At 37.5% G+C, this 22,787-nt stretch overlaps 2 protein-coding genes across 20 annotated transcripts in view; one reads left to right on the top strand and one right to left on the bottom strand.

The window, feature by feature from the left end:
* Nucleotides 1-2,513, top strand: part of ANKS1B (ankyrin repeat and sterile alpha motif domain containing 1B) — a 413,072-nt gene extending 410,559 nt beyond the window's left edge. For 5 of the 9 annotated variants that reach the window (XM_042026361.1, XM_042026370.1, XM_042026332.1 and 2 more), the window contains one exon: nt 599-2,513. In XM_042026361.1, the coding sequence (XP_041882295.1) occupies nt 599-709 (111 nt within the window). In that variant the 3' untranslated portion in view covers nt 710-2,513. Of the gene's footprint in view, nt 1-430 lie in introns of all 9 variants that reach the window. The other 4 variants (XM_042026406.1, XM_042026397.1, XM_042026351.1 and 1 more) reach the window with 2 other exon arrangements.
* APAF1 (apoptotic peptidase activating factor 1) overlaps nt 1-22,787 on the bottom strand; it is a 51,443-nt gene that overhangs the window by 4,052 nt on the left and 24,604 nt on the right. For 4 of the 11 annotated variants that reach the window (XM_042026425.1, XM_042026413.1, XM_042026418.1 and 1 more), the window contains exons 23-27: nt 21,653-21,772; nt 21,203-21,328; nt 20,327-20,452; nt 19,738-19,884; nt 16,485-18,104 (exon numbers count right to left, since the gene is read on the bottom strand). In XM_042026425.1, coding sequence (XP_041882359.1) covers nt 17,961-18,104; nt 19,738-19,884; nt 20,327-20,452; nt 21,203-21,328; nt 21,653-21,772 — 663 coding nt within the window. In that variant the 3' untranslated portion in view covers nt 16,485-17,960. The other 7 variants (XR_006015755.1, XR_006015757.1, XR_006015756.1 and 4 more) reach the window with 5 other exon arrangements.

Raw genomic sequence — 22,787 nt, 5'->3', positions numbered from 1 at the left:
ATATGTATTGATTGTCTTTAAAGTGCCCTCCTAAAGTGCAGAGATGACAGAGAAATATTCTTTTACAGTAGACCTTTTAAAAAATTATGAAAACTATCATAAATTAAGTGAGAACACAGGCACAGGGTGATTTGGGAGGGAAAGGAGAAAAATGACTGCACATTGTATCATATTCACTGACTATAAAGTGAGAACTGTACTCTATGACACTTAATTATTGGGTGAGAGTAAGGGGGGCGGGGGGGGAATGTATGACTGTACACTTTGTCATCCATTGCCACAGAATCTTCCTCCATAAAATTCTAAGTAGAAACATTTCCTGATGCCATCGTCTGTCTCATTAGCGAACAGACTTCTCAGGATGAAGTGTGGCTTTAATGAACTATGATACCCTATAGCTTGGGGGTAAACACAGCTCTGATCTCAACAGGAAGAAGAAGGCAGCCATGAGTACATGGGAGTGTAGACACCACCATACTTGCTGCTGTACGACTTTGTCAATTCAGGATTTGCCCTGTTAGTTTAAAGAAAACCCCTCTGCTCAAGCTGCCGTGCACGGAGATGGTAACCCGTCTGTATGTTTGCATTTGTCTTAAAGCAGATAGATCCATCCGAACAAAAGACTCTTGCGAATCTACCCTGGATTGTTGAACCTGGACAAGAGGCCAAAAGAGGCATTAATACCAAGTATGAAACTACAATTTTCTGATACAAAACTGTCCCCCTGTTCCTTGTTGTGCCTTGCACGCCAAGCAGTCACAGCACAGCCTTTCCTTTATGGCAACGTTTCAATCCAGCAGAGAGGAAGACTGCACTGTATGAGTGGCCTTGTAACAAAAAAGGCTGACAGTCATTTCTGGTGATGTTCTTCTTCCTGCAGCACTGACAGAAGAATGACATTATATGAAGACTTTTAAAATTACAGTCCACAAGAGGAGTGAGAAACCTTATTTTTCTTGCAGTTCTCCCTTGTGACTCTGCCACAGTGCTTTCTTTGATTTCTTATTTTAGAATTCTACTTTTTAAAGAAAAAAAAAACAAAAGGTCTCTAAACTAACACTAATGCTGCCTATGAGTAGAGTATTTGATTGGGTTTTTTATTTAAATCTTGGCAGTTTTTAATTGAAATAGAACCAGAATTAATAAATAGATTATTTGTGAAACCACTGAATTCATTAATAATTACTGTGTTGAATAAAGAGCTCATTAAAGTGACAAGAAATTAGGCACCCTGATTTCTGTGTGCGCTGATTTTGTATGTAATCATTGATGTCCTTTGATCCTCTACAGAAATAAGAACCTCTTGCATTGTAGCGAAGGATCAGAGTTTTATGAATGGTTAGAAAAAGGTATTAATAATGCACAGAAAACATTTATTAGATATTTTTATGGAAGAGAAGTACTATAGGAAAACATATGAATATTTATGGAAGGAAGCCAGATTAAAGATGAGAAATATTGTTTATTTTAAAGTTAAGTAAATGACTGCTATTGCAGCATTATGAAAATTGTAAGAGTTGTAGCATCAGTGCACTGGATGTTCTGTGTGATAAGTCTGGAATGAAAGTGGAATGGTCATTCTACTACACCTACATATAGTTTATGCAGTTCAACATTGCTATAGCCATGAATTCTACTATTTTTAAAAAAATAATCTCAGTGGTTCTAAAAAAAGTCAAAACCATGGATTTTGCTATCAAGATTTCTGTCACAGAAAGCTTGTTTGGAACAGTGTTGATAAAATTCTACTGCAAAACATTTTCTAAATAAAAACAGCAAGAAAAAGAAAAAAATTCCGAAGTAATAAAATTGTTTTCATGAAACAAAATAATTAAGCATTTGCTTAATATTTGGTTAAATAAGATTTACTTACTTTTTCTTTAAAGTGTTTTAATTTTTTTAATGTCTGTGGAGTATTTGTATAATACCATGATGTATATTTATGTAGAACTGAAATTATAACAGTAAAAATATCATTATAGGAGAAAAATGACATTTTAATGTATATTGTTCTATCCAGTCAAATTGTGAATCATTTTGAAGTTCATTATAGAGATATTGATAAATTGTGTGGTTGTCTTAATGTTTTTTTAATTATTATTTCATATCCAGCTGAGGTTTTTCAGTTAGAATCATCAGTTGGTATATTCCAAAAAATGGATAATTGAACTTGGTTTGAAACTGATAATTGTATATGGTTTAGTTAAACCTAATCATAGCGCTGAGTGATGACATCCTTTTAATACAGTATTCAATTTACTTGAACAAAATAGTTCCTTGTACATATTTTTGCTTATTCACTGTTGATATGTACTTAGTCAACTGACAGTAAAAAAAAATAACACTAAAAATATGGTACCAAAAGGAAAATTGTATAGGAGAACAGTAAATAGTAGCCTCACTGCAACAAATACTTATGTAAATATGCTTGGGCTTCCAGTTATAAATTTTGTAATTTTGTCATTTATTTATATCCTATAAAAGCACACAAAATAAAAGGAAGTTGTACAGTCCCAGCTTTGTGTATCATTTTATCATTGCTAAGGGGAATCAGGGGCCTGATGCAAAGGATACTGAAATCAGTGGAAGATCCCCCCCTCGCATTTCATTAATTTCACTGGGCTTTGGATCTTGCACCAAGGAAACCTAGGAACTGCTGTGGAGGGAGTTTTGGTTTGCAATACAGATTTGGTTTACAGATGGTAAAAACCTCACACTTTAAAGTCCTTAATTAACTGCTTCTTCCATGCTCTACTCAACTGCTGACTTCCCATATTTAATCACACCCTGTAAAGACTTGTGCAGGAGTTATGTTAAAACACATTCACTTCAGGCACGTAAAGTACAAATGAGCCAGGTTTTCAGGATATAAAACTGGGGCACCTCTTATGCAGCTGAGTGACCCCTAAAAGTAAAGGATGAGACAGGAGCTGCAGCAAAACTAAGCAGATGTAAAGGAAAGGTGTGAAACAACAGGAAGAACTGGCACCTTGCAGGAAGAATTTGATCTAGGTTCATCAAAGGGATGTCAAGCAGGTAAGGTGGCACAGTAAGCAGCTGAACTCATTTGGGAGAGATAATTGGGGCAAGAGAGACTGAAGATAACTAGCAGGAGTGATGAAAGATGAGACAGATGAAAGACTGGTAGGGCAGAGAATTGAGTGTGAAGGTTTTGGGACACAGGCAGTGAACAACTGAAGCCCCCACAGCAGACATAAATTTGAACTGGAAGGAAAGAAAGATTTAAAATGCATAAGGGACTTATGTATTTGAAGAAACCTGGGATTTTAGAAGGAAATGTATCCATCACTACTAACCAATACTAGTGTAAGCCAGTTGGAGAGAAGTCCACGGGGTCTCCTCTAGCATGGGACAGTGGTTCAGCAGTCCTTTCTTCAGATCCAAAGGGACTTCTACAAACTTGCACTAATCCAAAGGAGTTACCACTTGATCTTTTATCTTCTTTGGTTGAGGTGACTTTTCATTTAAGGTCCTGGTATGCTGGAAGTGCATAGGCAGTAAGGGGATAATGGTCAGTCTTAAGAGTGAAGGTAGGGAAAAAGCCAGAGATCTCTGTAAGATCAGAAAGTCAGGAAAATTGCTATTCTTGACATCTAGGGTAAGAGGGAAGCAGAGGCATTCAAGGAGGGTATATGAAGAAGCTGGAACATTTGGATGCTGTAAAGCCAAGAATTAATTCCAACGACTGCCTTAAAGTGGGAAGGTGGAGAACAGGCAGAGAGGCAATACAGAAGTAGATTGCATTTGACATGAGAAGGTAAGGAAATTGAAATCTAAATGAGGTGTGGGTGACAAAGGATTTTGAGAATTATATGAGTAAGTGAGGTCTCTAATATGCTGTTGTGAATAGGTGTTTTAGGTTGCTCAAAGAATCACTGGCAAAGATATCAGCTAAAGCAGGTTTAATAAAAAAGTGAAAGTGTGATAAAGTACATTGGCAAGGTTCACTTTACTGCTGAACTATGTCATTGAAGCACACAGAAATAAATCAGACTAAAATCTAAAATCTATCAAACTAAAATCAATCTAACACTATCTATGTGGAGATTGGAGATGGGAAAAAGTCAAGGATGGAAAAGTGTAAGGATGGAAAGGAATGAGGGGGACCCTCCTACCGAGTCACAAAGTTCAGAGTAGACCCTCTTACCAAGCTTAGCTCCAGATTTGACCAATGGTTTAGGCCTAAAGTTTTTAACAGCTCTTAAATGTAACAGCACTTCATTGACAGCCTAATTTAAACAAGATTGTTTAGAATGTACAATGAGCAGGACAGTAACTCAGAGGCATAACTTGCGTACATATTTAATCTACTTAAGAATTACAGAGACCAACACCCATAGCACATGTGTAGGACAGAGTTAATTCTCTCACCGTTGTTGAGAGGGCCAGGGCCTAGAGGCGTGTGAGTGTGGCTGGGTCGCTCTTCTAAACCACCCAGGTCATTGTGGGGGGACCTGATTCCAGGTGGAAGAAAAGGTGAGCGTGCAGTGGAAATGGTGCCATTTTGTTTCTTTTTTCTGGAGCAAAACAGCGACCTTGGGATGGTGCGGATGTGGAGTAGGGCAGCCAGTGCAAGCAAAGTGGCCAGTGCCATGCAGACCATCTGGCTTGGAGGGTTTGTCCATCATTGTTTCTCGTTGTCTTGGGCTTGGGGAAGGAGGACACCAGCTGTGGGAGTGTTCGCCGTGTTGTCCTTTGTCTTGGGAAGAGCCGCGTAGCTGCTGGGCTGCAGTAACATCCACCATTTTGTCTTCATCTTGGTGGCCATACAGAGCTGGAGGGGGGTGGTGAGCACCTTTTTGTATGTAAATCACCTCTTTTATGCACTGTTGTTACAATTACTGTTTGCTGTTTCTGTTTGTTTTCCTTATCTCATTGCTTTTTCTCTAGTAAATTGCTATCTCAACCCATAATATCTGCCTTTTTGTCCCTTTCTCACTGGAGGGGACTGGGGAGAAGAGAAGCAGCTGTTTGGTTTTAAACCATAACAATTTGCTGTAGTATATTCACACTTGGCAGACACACTCTAAAGGAGTATGGACACATACCTCTGAAAAATTCCCCTCGGGTTCAGTGAAGTACTCATACTGGATGCCTTTGCATCATTTCGAAGGGTGAAGAGTTGAGCCTTGGGGAGTGGGGGTGACAGGCCAGGCTCCATTGTTGGCTTTTGGCAGTGGTCCTACAAATAGAGTGCACTTGAGAATTTGCTCGCTCCGAGGAGTGTCGTGCTCAGAGGGAATTGCTGGCTCCAGCCCTCTGTGGTCCAGGAGAGCTCAGAGGGTCTTACTTAGAACCACTGTTTATAGGGTTGCAAGAGAGTTTTCTTTTGTCACAGCAATTTTCCATCTTGGCCACAATTCAGGTCAGTAACTTTCTGTAAAAGTTCAATCATAAAAGTGGTGTTACACTTGCATTCTTATGCAGGCAAGAAAAATAGGTTCCCAAGACTGTTCGCTAAAAAGCAGGAGCTCATTAGCCAAAATAAGTTCCTGGGAGCACACAGTGTTTCTGATAAGCTCAAGGAGCTTAGCTGAGCTGTCATTCATCAAGGCCAAGGCCTAACAAGCATTTCTGAAATCACAGTGTGGGCCAGTGTGGGGGGGGGGGATGCACCACCACATATGCACAGTAAAAGAGCTGCTGCTGGAAGGCGGCTTAAAATTTGTCCTGACAAACAACAGGGAACTTCTGTGTTTGTGGAGTTAGAGGGTTTCCTAAAGCAGATGTTGATGTTGCATTTGAGACTGGATGCAGTGACTCCTCCAAACTGGCCTGGTGTTTATTAAGAGCCAGAAGAGCCACTGCTGGCAGGAAGACAGCATCTCCGGTTCTGGTATTCTGCCAGGAAGTTTGTGAGAGGCTGCTTCACCTGCAGAACCACAAGGTGCACATGCATTGCAGTTTAAAGTCAACATCTCAGCATCAAAAACTGCCATGGCCATAAAATGGTAACCATTGGCAAGGGAATCATCAGGTTGTGAAGAAGATTTGGAAAAGAAGCAGCATGCTAGACAACTAATGCACAGACAACTGTGAAATAGTTTATCTCCCATTCTAGGTTAAAACAGGCAGTTTGTGCCACATGCAGGACTCTAATTTTGCCCTAGATTTCTTTCAATGTGTGCTGTTCAGCTGCCCTCCTTCACACTTAACTGGAAGATGATGTCTAAGATGTCATCAAGACAACAGTCTAGAAATAGTAACTTCAACTATCTCCAAAGTACCAGCCCAAAGAACAATTGACTCTGAAGGAACTGTGTGGCAGTGACAAGCATGTAAGTGAGAGACATGGCACAGGGATTAGAGACAATATTTAGTTGTGGGCACTTATCTAAGAAAAGGGATATTTGTTATCTCATGTTAAAAGACCATCCGAAGAGAGTGGGAGAAAAAAAGGCTCTTAACTGGCTGGAAATCCTGGCAGGATTTTCAGCCTACTGGAAAGCATAGGGGGATAATGCTCAAGCTTCTACTGAAAAGCTCTGCAATTGTTCAGTGCTCTTCAGCTTCTTTAGGTGAACCAACTTCTTTGCTAAACCAGCAACCTGACTCTACTGCTATCAAGGCCACGCTGATTCTGGTTAACCATATGCTGGTTCTTGTTAACTTTCACACCTGATGACCTGAGCTAGACAGAGGCTGACCACAAGTCTCACTTGTGGCCAGAGTTCACACTGGATGTAGATTTTGTGGAACTGGTGGATGATTTCAGTCCTACTGATTAGACAGTCACACTTACCCTCATTAAAAGCCTGAATGCAACCAGCCCAAACACCACTGTCCTGCTGAAGAGGCAGAAGAGGGAAAGCAGAGACATGGCCTATGGTCCTTGCCTTTCAGGAAGGCTGTGCTCCAAATGCATGAATGGGAAATCACATCTCCAGCTGGCTCCTGCTCTTGTAAAGACCACAAGCAAATTTCTCTTCAGTCCTTCTTAACCTTTATATAGTGCCACATCTTTCTTCTTTCTGTGGAAGTCAGGTACCTAGATATATTTAAGAATGTGGGTCTGGGTGAAGTGGTAACAACTAGGCAAACAAAAATGCTATCAGTATGTAAATGAAACCAAATTCTCTCTCTTCTCTCTCTCTCCTGTCTTCTCCTGCCACTCTGAGCTTAGATAGAAAAACTGCTTTTTCTATCAATCATAAAAGCTATATTCAAAACACTTTACACCAACAATAAGGAAAGATGAAGCTTACTGGCAATATTCAAGAACTGCCCGGATGCAGGCCTGTGTCATGTGCTCTAGGATGACACTGCTTGAGCAGGGAGGTTGGACCCACTGTGGTCCCTACCAACATTACCCATTCTGTGATTCATACAGTTTGTATGTGTGATGAAGAAGTCTATCACAGATGTAACTTCATAAGCTCACTTGATTGTAAGACACATGCCTTTTCATCTTTTTAAACATGACATTTCCTACTTCAAATCATTAGAACTGCTCAAATTCTCCACACTATATAAAGCTAAAGTCATACTAATATTAAATCCTTAGGGGGAAAAAAAGGAAAAGAAAAATAAAAATTTGTGCTCAGTGTTAAGGATAGGCCAATGCTTGAGAGAATGTGTTCAAATTTGAAGGCAGTATATTTGTTATCATATTTTCTAAACACATAACGGGAAATCAGAAAGCCAGTGAGACAAAGGAAATGGAGATATGCTCCAATATAGAGAATACCCAATGAGCATTAACTTTATCCTATAGTGACACCATGAGGAAAAAAAGAAATAGACCACGCTAATTTAAAAAACGCATTAGATGCAGTGCAGTGTCCATTCTTGCACTTGTGATTATTGGATAATGATAATTGCTAGGCTGGAGAATGTCAGGCTTGGGCATGTCCTAAGCAAAAATATCCTAATGTATATAGCTGAGGCTAGCACTACTTCTTTCTTGAGTTTATGTTGCAAAGACTAATATTTTTTCTTTACTTTACCTTCCAGACAGTATGTAAGTCTATAAAAGTATCACTTGTGGATTAAATTAACAATTCTGCATAGGAATTGAGTGAATCTACTGAAACATACAAGTGTCTGGGAATGCTGTGCATGAGGGGAAGTTAATATAAAAATATATTAGATCATTCACTGTGGCCTCATTTCTCTGTCACAGCCATTACATTTAACTCAGTTATACTTACATAAAACTTGAAGAGTTAACCAAGCTAAGTACCTCAAGAACCTGGAAAATTGAACTGATTGTTAGTAGTAGTAGGGAAAAGAGACTATTAAGGTGCCAACATTATCCCCAGCCCCTGATGTGGCAGCAAAGCCCTTTGGTGAGAAGTACCTAAGTAATTCCAGCTGCTGATACATACAGCCTGCTCCATGGACTAAGAAAAAGACAGGAGGAAATATTCCTGCCAATCTGACTTTGGGAGTATCTGTTTCCCAGCCAGAAGTCTAGTCCTTGCAAGATGCAGTCTGCAAGGAAACAAAAATATGGGGATCTATTGTACCTGAAGGTACAGATCACCTGTGTTCAATACTGCACATCCCAAAGCCAATCTCATAGGAAGGTGAAAAGACTTAAAGATCAAATTACACAGCACAAGAATGAAATTCTTCCTGATCTGCAGATGACCAACAAAACCTCTGAATCCTTGTATTTCATTACAATCCCTCCTCTAGAGCAGACTTATGCAGACCTGAGTCAAGGAGCATTATCAGAGGGTCTCTGATGTTCCTGTCTATACCTATTTTTAGGTGAGACATGGAAAGCAAGGAAATAAAGATCTTAGCTTTATAATAACCCATAACATTTGAAACACACAGAACATCTGACAGTATTTAAGCAGAAACAGAATGTTTTCCTGAGATGTTTGTTTAGACTCCATTTTGCATAGAGACGTAGGAATTAAGAGCTAATTCTGTTGTTGTATATGATTCTACAAGATTGTTTTGAATCAAAATATGATGTGATAATAAATTAAATTACTTTAAGAAATCCAAAGTTCTTGTATTGACAATGATATGTTAAGAACAAAAATAAAAATCATAAACAAAACAATTAGAAATCTGTCAGTAACATTTGCCAAAACCAGTCTCTCAAAAAACCACAGCAGTCAGTAATGCCTAGAAAAATTCTGTGGTGCTCAGAGTAGACTCTACTATTCCATATAACCTCAAATCTGCCATTCCACTGTTTCCCTCAGGACTGACTTCAGGTCAGTAGTTGCCTTGGTCACCTCTTTAAAAACACCAGAAATGCCATGATTCAGAACTTTGTGGAAATTCCTCATTTTTTTAAGGTGCGATGAATTTTACCAGGTGTGGTTCAAAGGACTCTTCATCCTATCTATTGCGGACAAACGGCTGTTTATCATTTGGACTTGCTGATTTAAAGTTCTTTAGCTTGAACAAATGCATCTTTGCAACCTGTTCTGTTAAGATTATCAATTTCCAATGCTGTATTTCCAACATCCTATTTCAAAACTGTGTCACTTTGATCAACAGAATAAGCTTCTTTTTCTAAGATTTCTTTTTTAAAACATAGGTTTAATATTAATCTCTCATTTGCTTTGCTTATTGGTATTTCACTCCTTGGTGTAAAAACCCTTATCAGTTGCTCTTATACTTCATAATTTGCACTCTAAAATATTATAAACATCATCTCTTAATGTATTTGTCTGTGTTGCACTGCAGCTTCTACACCTTTTGTAAAAGGATGTCATGTAAGATAATATCTCATTCAGTGGATTTGGTGGTGTGGTGGCTTTTTTCACATCTGTGGAACTGTGACTTCCTGGACCTCTTTCAAAGCTTTCCAGCTTTAACACATCCTACATTACATCTGTGCTCCCAACCATGTCAAAATTTATTTGCTGGAATGTTTCCAAATCTGTAACTCCCTGATCAAGGTAATACCCTGTTATACAAGGAATATGCAAGCAGAGTACAATCAATGACACCTGGAAAAGTGATAATTTTTTACACCTTGAAATTGGTTTTATAATAAAGATTTCATAAAGGTTTGCTTTTCAAGAATGTCTCTGCTGATCCAAAGCCAAATGTGTGGGTGTTTTTCATCTCACTGTAGTTGATTTAACTTGTAAGAGGAGACTTAACTTCCTTTCTATAGTTCCTCTCAATTACATAAACATTCCTGTGAGCCAGTCAGTAAGGGTTTATGACAGATTTAGAGCTGCTTGGTGATAATTTATGAGTACTTTATGTTGGCCTGATTACTGAAATGTTTGCTATATGGCTTCATTTGTTTAGTGTAACAAGAATCTGTTGGGGAAAAAAACAACTCTGAAAGGGAAGGATAGATTAAGGTACCCAGTTTTCAAACTCTACTCAGTCCTTAAGGAATGCCAGAATTATTTGAACATCCTATTCAACAAAGCCTCTAAAATCAACATAGAGAATGAAAAAGCAAAGTCCACGAATCTGCAAGAGAAAACCTTGTATTTCAAATGGTAAGTGAAAAGTGCTTAACTGCTAAAAGAAGTGCTGCTTCTGCCAGTCACCACAAAAACACCACCACTACAGTTACCTTGAATGTGCCACTGCTGCTGGATTATCTGTGCTACTGATCTCTGACAGTGGTTGCTCAAACCTTGTCTTCACTTCCTGTGGGAAAGAATTTTTGCAGTCCTCCCCTTGGACTAAGTCCTTGGGTTACAATACCTAAACTGGCTGTTCTCACTTTGAAGTTCTGACTTTGTTTATGATCATTCCTTTCTTTCCCTTCAAGGAATCTCAGCAGCTATGAACAGTCAATTTATAAATAACAGCAACAACAAAAAAATCTCATTTTCAATAGAAAAACCATTTTGTTAGAACTCAAATGTTGCACAACACACATTCTGAACAGAAGCTCCAAGCCCTTTGCTTCTTGTCATGGGTATTAATTCCAATGTAGACATCCAAACTATAAGATATTCTCTCTCACAAAAGTGAAGTTAAGACCTCTTGTATTTGGTTTTAACTGCTCGAAGTATTCACTTTGATCAAATTCTCATTTCCCAGATAGGTTCCTGCTTAACAAAACAAACACATAGGCAGACACATAACAATCCTAAAGTAACTTCTAACCCATCACAGAACTCAAAGTGCAAAATAAGTGAAGCAAAATGGAGGGGCAAGCTGCACGAGCTGGAGGCACTGTGGTTTAATTTTGAAAAGGAGGAGATGTAATTTGTATGCAAAATAAAAATAGATATAGGACGGATTATCATTTTCAAAGAACATGATCTTAATTTCCTAAATTTGTATTTTAGCAAAAAAACAGCTATATGATGCATAACACATAAATGTAACAGCTTGTTAAAGATCACTCTTTTTTTGCTATTACATGCTGAAAAAACCAGAATCCAGAACACAAACTGCGAAAATGTTCCATTCCACAGAACCACTTTGTGATAAAGAAAACAAGAATAGTGAAGTTCAACTTCACTGCAACGAGTCTTCCCTTAACACTACCAATATGAGAACCCAGAGCAGTGGAACCCCTTATTTGAAGGAAGGTTGACATAAGTAATTAAGGACTAAATATGAGATATAAAGAGTAGTACAGGAGCTTGAGAAACTGCAACGTGTAAAGAGCTCACAGCTAGGAGAAGCTTAAGAGGAAAAATAGATCATAACTCAAGGAAGAGAGGTTTTTTTTCTATAGCCACCAGAAGTTTAACCCTTTGAAGAAAGATATTTCTTGGAAAAGGAGATAAAACAGTGAAATTGGTAGACTTATAGCTTATTGCCACCTACTGTGTTCCATATCTTTTTAACCTAATTTCAATTCTCAAGATATGCTATGAAGAAAATTCCAGGTCTCATGAAGTTCAGTTGAATTGTACCTTTCTCTAGCAGGTATTCACTTTATATACAAGTGGCAGGTATTCACAATCTCATAGTGGAAAACAAACAATTCTTCCACAAGTTCAGCTTGGCCCCTCAACCATTCCTTTGAATTAATGTGTACCCTTAAGATCTTCCTCAAACCCAGTGCTTCAGACTATAGAAAACCAGCTGCTGAGTCAAAATAACAATTTAATAGCTCAATCCTTGATACTGTGGAAATAATTTTTTTAAAAGTAGTATCTGCTCTACAATTTTTGAAGTGGAAAAACTACAACTCTTTGGCTTGGGTAAATTGAGAGTTTAACATCCGCAAGACATTAAAGCATCTCTTTAAATGTTTTGAAAACTCAGACACATTCAGGTGACCTTTTTTCATGCTATTGTTAAACATACACTCAAATAGAGGTAAAATCTAGGCAACATTTCTTCTGTTTAAACTCTTTTAAACTGTTCCTCCTCCTATTTCTTAGTTCTGAAATTTAAGTCACATATTGGTAAGACTACACATTTTCTCCAGTATCTCAGCTGGAAATATAAACCATATAATTGCTATCCTGAACTGAATATAAATAAACTCCACAGCACCTTTTAAGAAATCATGCAAATACACTGAAAAAATTAGTAGCTACCAGCTTCCATAAGTATATCTTACCTTATTGTGTAGATGCTGAGTGTTCACCCATAAAGACATGATTATTGGCTTCAGGTTGGATTCTTTAGATCAAAATGTTTGATCTGTATTTAGAGACAGATTTCCACTGGTCTATGCCTATGTCTGTTCATTCATCTATTCTCTACTAAAAAGACAAAACCTTAAGCATTTCCAAGTCTCACACTAAAAATATGCTATTCCTCTCAGGTATTATTTCAGGGCTATTAAACCAAAAGTGTATTTTTCAGTCTTCTCTTAATCCTTTTTCCCTACACTACTTCTGCCAAGCGGCTTATAAGCAACAGCCAATACTGATCATAGTATTAAATTAAAGGATGAATTTAAGCGGTTATAACTGGGAAGCACAAAAAGAAATGTTGCCATTGTTACTCCAGAACAGGAAAACTTGCTCTCAAAACATATTAAGACTAAGATTTCTTAACACTGAAGTAAGAGTTTGAACCAGCAGGCTACAAAGTCTTATCCACCTAAATACTGACTCTAATGAGGAAGAGGAATATAAGCAGTTACTACTACGTTCAGAGGATATTGCAGGCAAATAATATGACTTTTAGAACTAAAAGAAAACACTGCTATCATGTTCTAGAAAGTACTACAGAAAAGTGCTATAGAAATTATATTTTCTATACAGTTACAGAGAAGAGTTAGAAGAGTCTAATGCTTTAGAAAAGTAACATAAAAGGTATTTTTAATATCAAGCATACTTCGTGTGAATTTATGCATTAGAAATAACACATGCTTTACCTAAGAAGCATCATGTTTACTTTTGAAGAGTTTGAATGGGTAAATCTGTCTTTGCCTCATTTTGAGTCATTTTAAACATCATGATTTTCAAAACTCATCTAAGTTCATACATTATTAGAGAAACTGAACAAAGCTAAAAATAAATCAGACACACAAATAAATTAAAGGAAGCTAATACAGTAAGAAATTAAAAATACCACATAAACACATGGAATCTAATTGTGGCATCCTAAGTAGTACTCAGAGGATGCCTCTTGAGTACAGAACAAGAATCCTCTCTAGCCTGAAGGACATGAATCCAACCATTCTCAGAGCACTTCTCCTATGTACAACATATGGTTTGTTAAATGGAAACAAGCACAGGAGCTAATTTGTTCTGTAAACAGTCAGGCCCCAAGAGAGAAACTGCCTATTGAAACACTTACAAGATACTTTAGCTTTCTCATCCTCCTGAACAAACACACAGATGCAGCTTAAATAGTTCTAGTCCAATTATGACACAGTTGTGCTATATCCCTCGAGTGTAACTGTGGGAGATGATATAGGAAGTGATGAAGCTGTCAGTGACACATGCAGACTGAAAACCTTACTCCTTTATACTCTTTTAGGATGCACCCTAACAGTCTCAGCCTAGGCCTCCATTAAATCTAGTTGCAAGGTTTCTCATAAAAAGCTCTCCTAGAAGAAAGGTGTGTAATAAGTTAATCTGAAAGAAAAGCCTCTCGAAACCCAAGCAAAGCCAGCATCCGTGCTCCAAACCCACTGGTCCCCCCCTCCCAAATAAAAGCTCACACCAACATAGATGTGGATAGAAGCACGCCACAAAACAGCTTTGGAAATGCTGAAAAACACAGTCAATCTACTGTCAATCTACTGCAGAGCTCCAGCCACAAACAAGCCTGGTCTCAGCTTAACATCTTCCTGCATATTGGAAGAGCCAGTGACTGTGCCCCATTCCTAGCTTGAAAGAACAAAATTAAATTGAGCACAGAAAAAGAAAAAAAAAATCATACTGGAAGTGTTCAGAGTATCTGGCACCCTCCCTCTCCAAAGAGTAAAGGTCATTTGGCTTCTGCTTTTCTTGGAATCACAACAGAAATAAGGTGTCCCAAGTCCTCAGAGCTCTTGGGCATCATCATCACCATCTATGAACCCAAACAGATTTGTGCCTCCATAGTAGACACAAGGAAGAGGAAAGCACAAGGTGGACAAATGCACCTGAGGGCTCAGGTGTCCTATCAGAGGGAAATACAGCCTCATGGCTGACTTTTCCACTCCTCGGCATTGCCATGGAGTTTGTACTTGCTATAAAGGAGAAAGGCAACCAAACAGTTCAGTAAGGGAGCTATGTTCTACTAGCAATTGCAAAAACATACCTGAATTCTCTGTGATCTGCTGCTATTCTGCATTTACTGGCTTCTTGAAGATGAGGACAAGCGCCCTCCCTGCAATGTTCTGTTCCAGGAGGGCAGAAGAAACCACCCAAGTCAGAGTCTTTGAGCCTGGCTTTCCCTGGAAACCTGCAAGGGCATCAGCTTCTGCAAAACACCTCAGGAGAGCAGTGACAAGGACACAGACTCTGTTGTGGCTAGATGCAACCTGGGGAACTGGGCCTTCACTGAACAGAGACTTCACTGAATTTAAAAATTGTAAAAAACCCCTCCAAACAGTGATTTGCACAGCGTTCTGTAATAGGGAATTCAACTGCGCAATTTTCAAAAGGAGGCAAAATAATTTTGGGGTGGAGGATATTCCTCTACTGGCAACAGGTTACCAGTTCCAGTTCTACCCCCACATTCCAGCACTATAAGAGATCTATATGGAAAAATCCTCAGGCACACAGTGCACAGTTCTATTTCAAACAACTGTGTAAGGAAAGAGAGGGGGAAGGAGAACACTGTAGGTGGAGGAATGGTACACTCTAAGGCAATACAAAGCATCCTCTTGAGCAGCTGTATCACACATGGGTATGACTCCCAAGGAAAGAGAAAAAAAGAGCTGTAGGTCTAACTGACAAAGAGACTCAAAACTGCTACAGAAACTGATAGGCATAGTTAATAGGAAGTATAGAAATTATTTACACAAAAGCATATTATAATTTCAGTTACAGAACTAGATAAAATTGGCAATGCTCATTAGTTAAATTTGAATGTAGACTGTTTAATTTTGATCTGACATTAAAAAAGATAATGGAAGCACTAATGTTCAATCTACATAAAAATTCTTTTAACCAAATTCTCTTTTGTTTCCTTTACAATATATGTAACACTGAAGAGAACAGACAAATCTCGTGATACAGCAAGACCTATGTTTTATTACAGTAAACAGTACAGTCCTCTTAAATATTTTAAATTGATGAAGTTGCTTTCCTGCCTCCTATTTTAATAATTTTTCACTTGGATTTTTTCATACTTTCCCTGCAAATCAGATCTATTCTTTAGCTCTTCAGATATTTTTATCACTATTTCTCTTCTTCCATCTCAGTTTCAAATACTTACAGCCAACTCCATACTTTTACATACGTGAATGCAACCATCCCAACATCACCTTCTGTGAAGAACAGCTTCCTCAGTTTCAGCAATAAGTACAAGGCTGCTGTGCTGGCATTCTTCCAGAATATCCAGGAATGTAGTATTTATCTCACATTTCTTCAAGTTTCTGTGCTATTTGCTTCCTACTCACTCTAAAATTGCAATTGTCTATGAAGTCTGCTCATGCACCATTTTCTTTCTGCATTAAACTGTGATCATTTTTTTTTTTTTTTTCCCATCAGAATTTCATTACTGTTCCCAGGGAAGAGAACTTTCTGCCCTGGTTCCTCAAGGGAACCATTTTTCCTGTACCTTTTAACCTGGTTGGGTCTCTTAAGTTCAGCCCAACATGGTCCTTGAGCAGTAAGGACAGCACAGCCTCTGGGATAGAGAGACACTGGGTAAGAGAAGCTTCTTGCTCCTTGGATCTTCAGCTGCTCAGGGAGTACTGATGGGCTCTCTACAAACTGGACATTAGAAGCAACTCTGTCCTGAACACTGCAGGGCATGTTCCAAGACTCTGGTTTCCCTGTGTTTCCTTTTTCCTCCACACCCATATTTAATACTGTTGCTCACCTGTCAAAGCACTTTCAATGCAGTTTGTAAAGCAGCATTATGTTTGGATGGAAAACAAAACCACAATAAGAGATGCAGCACTCCCCTCCATCCCGTGTATAAAAAAAACTCACTCAGGAATTAAATTCATTTACAACTTTGGCCAGTATTGCCTGGATCATCTTTATTAAGTACTGTACATACTTGGAATACAAAACATTGTGGTCCTTTCTATTGAATTTCTTCTCTTTACATTTCTGCCAGCAGTACTTTGATTATACTGACCCGTATTTAACAGCACCTTAGAAAGAGTAGAATTTCAAATTGGAAAAGAGGAAAAACTGGTGATTGTCAAAAACAGGGAAATACTAAGAATGCCTATTAAATTTTATGAAATGCACACAAAAAATAAGTAAAAATTTCATTATTCAGTACCAGTTGAGATACTTGCTACAGTACTTTTTACAATCAAGTAGTTAGACAGTGTTCTACTGCCAGCTACAAAACTATGAAAATCATATTAATGTTTGTGCAGCTGCTCATAGCAGTTGAGAGGCAATTGAATAGAAAAAGGCTTACTAGGTACCAAATAAAAAATTGCTACCCAATTATTCACAAAACATTTGTCAAGCACAAGTTATATTGAATCTGCAAATAGATGGTAAAAATTAAAAAAAAAAACATTAAAAAACCACAAGATCACATATTACCAGGCAAGAGATCAGCTGGGCATTGAATCCCATGTAAACAAAGCTGACAACAGTAAAGTGTCTCCATAGTATAAAATGAACGTTATTTCCAAAAGAAAAAAAAACTAAAATTCACACCTTCTTATAATTTCCAATACATAAGTTCTAAGCCATTTCCATTCTCATTTTAGCTGGTTAGCTGTACTCATGCTTTGACTGGAAATGTGGCAAGGTCTCTTCCGCTTCAATTAGAACACTGAATTTCAGATTTTGCCTTGAGAAAACAAGACTCAGGATGTTCCCCTTAATAGGAAAAGCTCAGACATGTCACAATGCACTTTATCTCCACAGGTTTGAAGCATGAAGGTTCTCACTGCAAGTGGGAGGCACAGCTGCTGTAAACTGAACATCTGCTCAATTTGGTTTGAACGTCAAGCACCGACATGGCTGGGTTCATTTTTCAAATGAAGAATGCCCCTGCTTCTTTCCATTCTGTACTAAACGAAAATTCTTGCATCACATGAAAAAATTGGTTTTTTGCCTCTTACACAGTTGTGTTCACGGCTAGAGAGCATTTAGCCATCAGCTTTAGCATAAAATATCATTTCAAAGTATTATACTCTTATTCTTTCTTCACTGCTATTAATATTAATTTCAACTAATTTGAACAAATCTTAATATAATTTCCTTGCAAAATTGGAAGCAACACACTTAAGATGAAAATCAAGATTTAAGGATTATAATAAAGCTTATTAAAACGAGATTAAATGCAAGTTCATTTGAAAAAACATGCATAGAAGTACATAAATACACATGAAAACATCATGAATACAACAATTAAATATAATTCACAGCTTAATGAGTGTCAGACAAAGCAGAATTTTCTTCCCAGCTTAAAAAAATTAGTTATCTTTGCAGTGTTCAGCCCATTAATCAGAACTTCTGTAATACATAAAGAATACCAAGATTATCAACAGTCACATATACTTTGAAATCAGGGGACACATGTATTGACTTGAGGTTTGTTCCATTTGTATAGAAGGTTTGTAAGGCTTCTCCAGTAGTTACATTCCACCACTAAGAAAAATAATAACACCACATTTTCAGTTACGTGAAGGAATCTTAGAATAAAATCTATTAACAGGCTTAGCATGGCTAGTCCAGTTGACTGCTTTCACCAAAGAGGCAGAATTAAAAATAAAAATATAAACAAGCTTATGCAGAATAAGTTTAGGACTAATTACTAAAGGTATAAGGCTTTCAGATGAAAAGAAACTTCAAAAAGAGTGAAGCTGTCAAATTTCAAGAAAACATACAAAACAATAAATTCAGGTACTGCCCCTTACCCCATCACAAAATGCAATCAATAAAGTGCAATATGTCCAAACTTTTTAAAATTATGTGTTGTCATATAACCAAATGAATACATGAAACACATTGCCAGATAAATGAAACTATAGCTGAATTTAAAAACTTAGCTAGACACACAATAGGATTGATCATGTAAAATTTTGAAACCATTTGCAGTTTTTTCAGTAGGACTGACCTCTTCTTCAGTGAGATTACAATTATTATTTTTTTGGAATATGCAGTAAGCACTAATAACAAAGAAACAAAGAAACCTTTCAACCATAGTCTGAAATTTCACATTTCTCAAAAAAAACTGTAGACCAATGCAAAATTGGACCTAACACAATCCAGCACGAAGCTGCTATTCCATTGTGCCAGTAAGAAGTCTACCTCTATTCCTGCAGCATTTCAGTGCAGCAGAAAAATATCGTAACAGATTACCTTCAGCTTTGATCACACTGAAAAGCAGATGGTATTACTACCTTTTAGCTTACCCGTCTCATGAAATATGTAACCTTATAGTTGTGTGCAAAGTACAGATTTGCAACTTAGAAAATTCAACTCTTTGTTACATGGTTACTGTCTTCAAAGAATTAGTCTGATGGCATGTCTAACAGCTAGGCACTGACCAACAATCAGCTAAACTCCATCCCTCTGAGGTGAGAGCTTTGCCACCTGTCATTTCACACACACACACAACACACACCTTTCTAATAACAGGTATTGGCTACCACATGGGAAAAAAAAAAAACAATGCAGAAACTGATGAGAAATTTAAAATTACGAAGAACCCGTTCACAGACTGAAAAAAAGGCCATCTCTTCCCCTTCCCCCCCAAAAAAATATGCCCAGTAGATGCCTGAACTAATGAAAGACTGATGAAAACACTGATTTCCTCCAAAATGTCTTTCAAAGACAAATTGCAGAAAAATCATCACTTGCAAGTTCTTCTGAATTTCTACTTATGACAAATTTGAAAAAAAAAAAAAAAAGCTGATATAGAGCATTTTTCTACTCATTATACAGAACACAATTGGTGTCAAAATTGAGTGGATATCAAGACAGACAAAAATGACCAGGATCTTTAAAATTAAAGATATTAGGAAAGGACATTGCAAATGAAAACCTGAAGTCAATAAAAATGGCACATACCGAGTTTGAAAATGAATCTGAATTCTTAAAAGACTTTTTCAGGGGACTTGCAGATATGAAAAGAATTGAAAAGTGCTAGACTCTCACAAAAATGAAGAAGCTTTGTGTTAAGTAATTCAATAAACAAACCTGAAGCATTTTATCTTAATTGTCAGAGTACTGACATTTAATTACATATGATAGGATATTTTATTATTTCAAGGCTTACCTTCAGATAGCCTCCAGATGACACAAGCATTTTACTGTCAGGAGAAAAGGAGAGGTCTGTTACCCAACCCCCATGTGTTGGTTCTCCTTCATCTACAGTGACTGGGGAGCAGAAGTGAAGTAATGCACCCGTTAAAACGTCCCAAATCTAAAGGAGAGGAAAGATTATTTATAGAAGGAAACCTAACAGGAAACAAAAAGACTCAAACAAGGAAACCTGAAACATATTTTTCTGTATTAGAGGAAAAAACCAAACCCTTGCAAATATGTATTCTACTTGAAGAGGCAACATAACTTAAAAAAAATTCTCGTCTTGGAACTGTATCTTATATAGAGGATTTAATCACACATGCAATTCACAGTAGAATTATTATTAAATCATGTGAATCAGTTCCTTAGCATTCATGGAACATGAATCCATCAATACGGTTACAGACTACTGCCTCACGTGGCATACTGCTATTTTCACCCCAAATGTTCACCACAATGCCAAGGAATTACACATGCAGAACACAAACCATAAGAACTCTTCTGTCTGTGAACTGGCAATCAACCAAATTATAAAATAAACACCACGATTAGAGCAGTACCCTTATTTCTCCTTTGTCATCTCCAGTGGCCAATAGTTTGTTATTAGGAGAGAAAGTACAGCACCGCACACAGGCTTCATGGTCTTTCAATTCATGAAGAACAGATGAACTTTCAAAGCTCCATATCTAAATGGAAAACATTACAGAGGAGTGAAAAAAGACAAGTTCAAAACCAATTATGACTTCTTTCTAAAAGGCATTAGCATTAAAATGTGCATAAGACTTTTTATACATATCCATATTTGTATGTGAATTTATGTAAATATTTTATACTGTGGAGTCTGGTTTCCTTTTATTACCTGAATCACACAAGAATGCACTTGCTATGAATTACTGAACTGACTGTGTGTATCTTTCCTTGGAATACAAGTTTTAATGAAATCTATTCATTTACGAGAAAGTTCAAAGCTGTTCACAGAAATAGGATTCATCAATCACTTGAAAATTATATTTTAAAAATCTAATGGAATGCTTTAGGAACATAATGGGGAAGCCCCAGTTCACTACTTCGTGCACCTGCCTTCTGAACCTATGAACAGAAACTTCACTGGAAGTTTCAGAAATTTTTCTTAACTTTAAAAATTAAGAATGTCAGGCTATCAACAAACTGATACAGAGGAATAAACAGTGTTCTGCACAAAGCTGTGCATTAAACATGCATTTTATTTGTACAGAAGCCACTCAGCTTAACTTATATCCAAGATCAATTGCAAATGACTGCAACAGCTTTAGAAACATGATGATGGATATAGGAAATTTAAAACTAGAAATACAACAAGATAACTTGAATAATCACCAGTTACCTCAAAATGAAAAATAAAGATTGCTTTTCAGGACAAATAAGTCATTTTTATCTCTGTACAGAAGGTAACCAACCTTTGCAGTTTTGTCAGCAGAAGTAGATGAAAATTTACTACCATCAGGTGAAACAGCACAAGAAAGAACAGCACCTCCATGACAAGCAAAATCTTTTTCTGGGTTTCCAGTAGTGATATTCCAAACCTACCACATATACAGAAAAAACAAGTCACTTTTTTACTGCAGTAAAAAGGTTAAAACATTGGCATCTCACACAATATATAAGCAATAAAACTCAGCTAGATTGTTCTAATGTGGCCAACATCTTGTTATACTCATTGGTATAGCTAAAATACAACAGTGTAGATCTTACCAAAAATAGAAAATCCAAAATTTTGTCTTAAAAGTCAGCTTACACTTTACGATCAATTCAGTAAAATGTGTGTCCACACGAAGTGCAGGAAATGCCAAATGTTACAAGACACAGCCAAATGTGTTTGATTTTTCAATTCACAGCCTTTTGCTCACCTTAACGGTTCCATCAAATGACCAGGAGAGAAGTTTTGAATTTTCCAGAAGTCTAAAGTCCTTGATGGCTTCCTTGTGCCCTCTTAGGAGGGCACATTCACTCAACTGCCAATTCCATACCTAATCATAAAAATCAAATACTTTTTTTAAAAATTGAAACAGCAAACATAAGAAGCATGAACTAACTTTTTGATTTTTAAGTAACAAGACTAATAACAAGTTCTTATGGTGGTGGTGATTAATTAAAATGTTAGATATTGAAGCAATCCATAATAGAGATACTAAAGATTGAGGGTGCCATAGTATTTAATGGTCAACCTATGACAGAGTTCCCTATAATACACATATAATCTATTTTCAAAGTGAATTTGATACTTAAAATCCGCTTGTAATTTAAAAAGAAAAAGCAAATCAATAAATTTCAGGCACCTCAGTAGTTTGGTGTTTTAAACTTTTGATTATTACAACATATATAGACTTATTTCATCTGGCAGAACTCATATTATTCTTACTTAAATTAGATTTCTTTTATATTTTTAAAGGGTATTATTTAATGAACTGTCATTTTGCTTTGCCTTTTTATAATGAAACGACACTTCTATTTTTAATTCAACTATTCACTGAAAAATGATTAAGTGTAACTTTTTCTACAGAAGCTATTAAGCATCAATTTATTTTAAAAGGCAATGATTTAATAGTTTTCAAATGAACAGGTTTCCTGCAGCAGGGTGAACAGAAAGCAGCATGAGCAGGTGCCAGTGCTGGGGCTTTAAGCGAGGCGCTGCCCACCAGAGGGAGCTGAGGGCCAGCAGAAACGCTTCCTACGGCAGACCCCGGAGGAGGATTCCAAGGCAGAGGATGGGCACCCAGGACTGCTTGGGAGGTTTTATTCGAACCCCAGGTTCAGCTGTGTGGGCTGAAGGCTCCTGAGCAGCTGGACACGTGCTCCGGCTTAGGGATCCTGTCAGCACTCTGAAGTGCTCTGCAGGGCAAACTAAGGCTCAGCAAGCTGAAGCTGAGGCACGGATCTTTACTGCAGAACTGCACCCCTGAGGTGGCCAAAAGCTAACACAGACACACCAGAATGCACCTCCGGAGTCAGCCTACCCTGCTGAGAGGCAGAGGTTCCTAATTT

Source organism: Corvus kubaryi, unplaced genomic scaffold (assembly GCF_017639235.1).
Source record: "Corvus kubaryi isolate FWS band 111438036 unplaced genomic scaffold, C.kubaryi_AGA036_p1.0 129, whole genome shotgun sequence".
NCBI lineage: Eukaryota > Metazoa > Chordata > Aves > Passeriformes > Corvidae > Corvus > Corvus kubaryi.
Note: the sequence above shows the minus strand (reverse complement) of the source record. Positions and strands in the feature narration are given on the sequence as shown.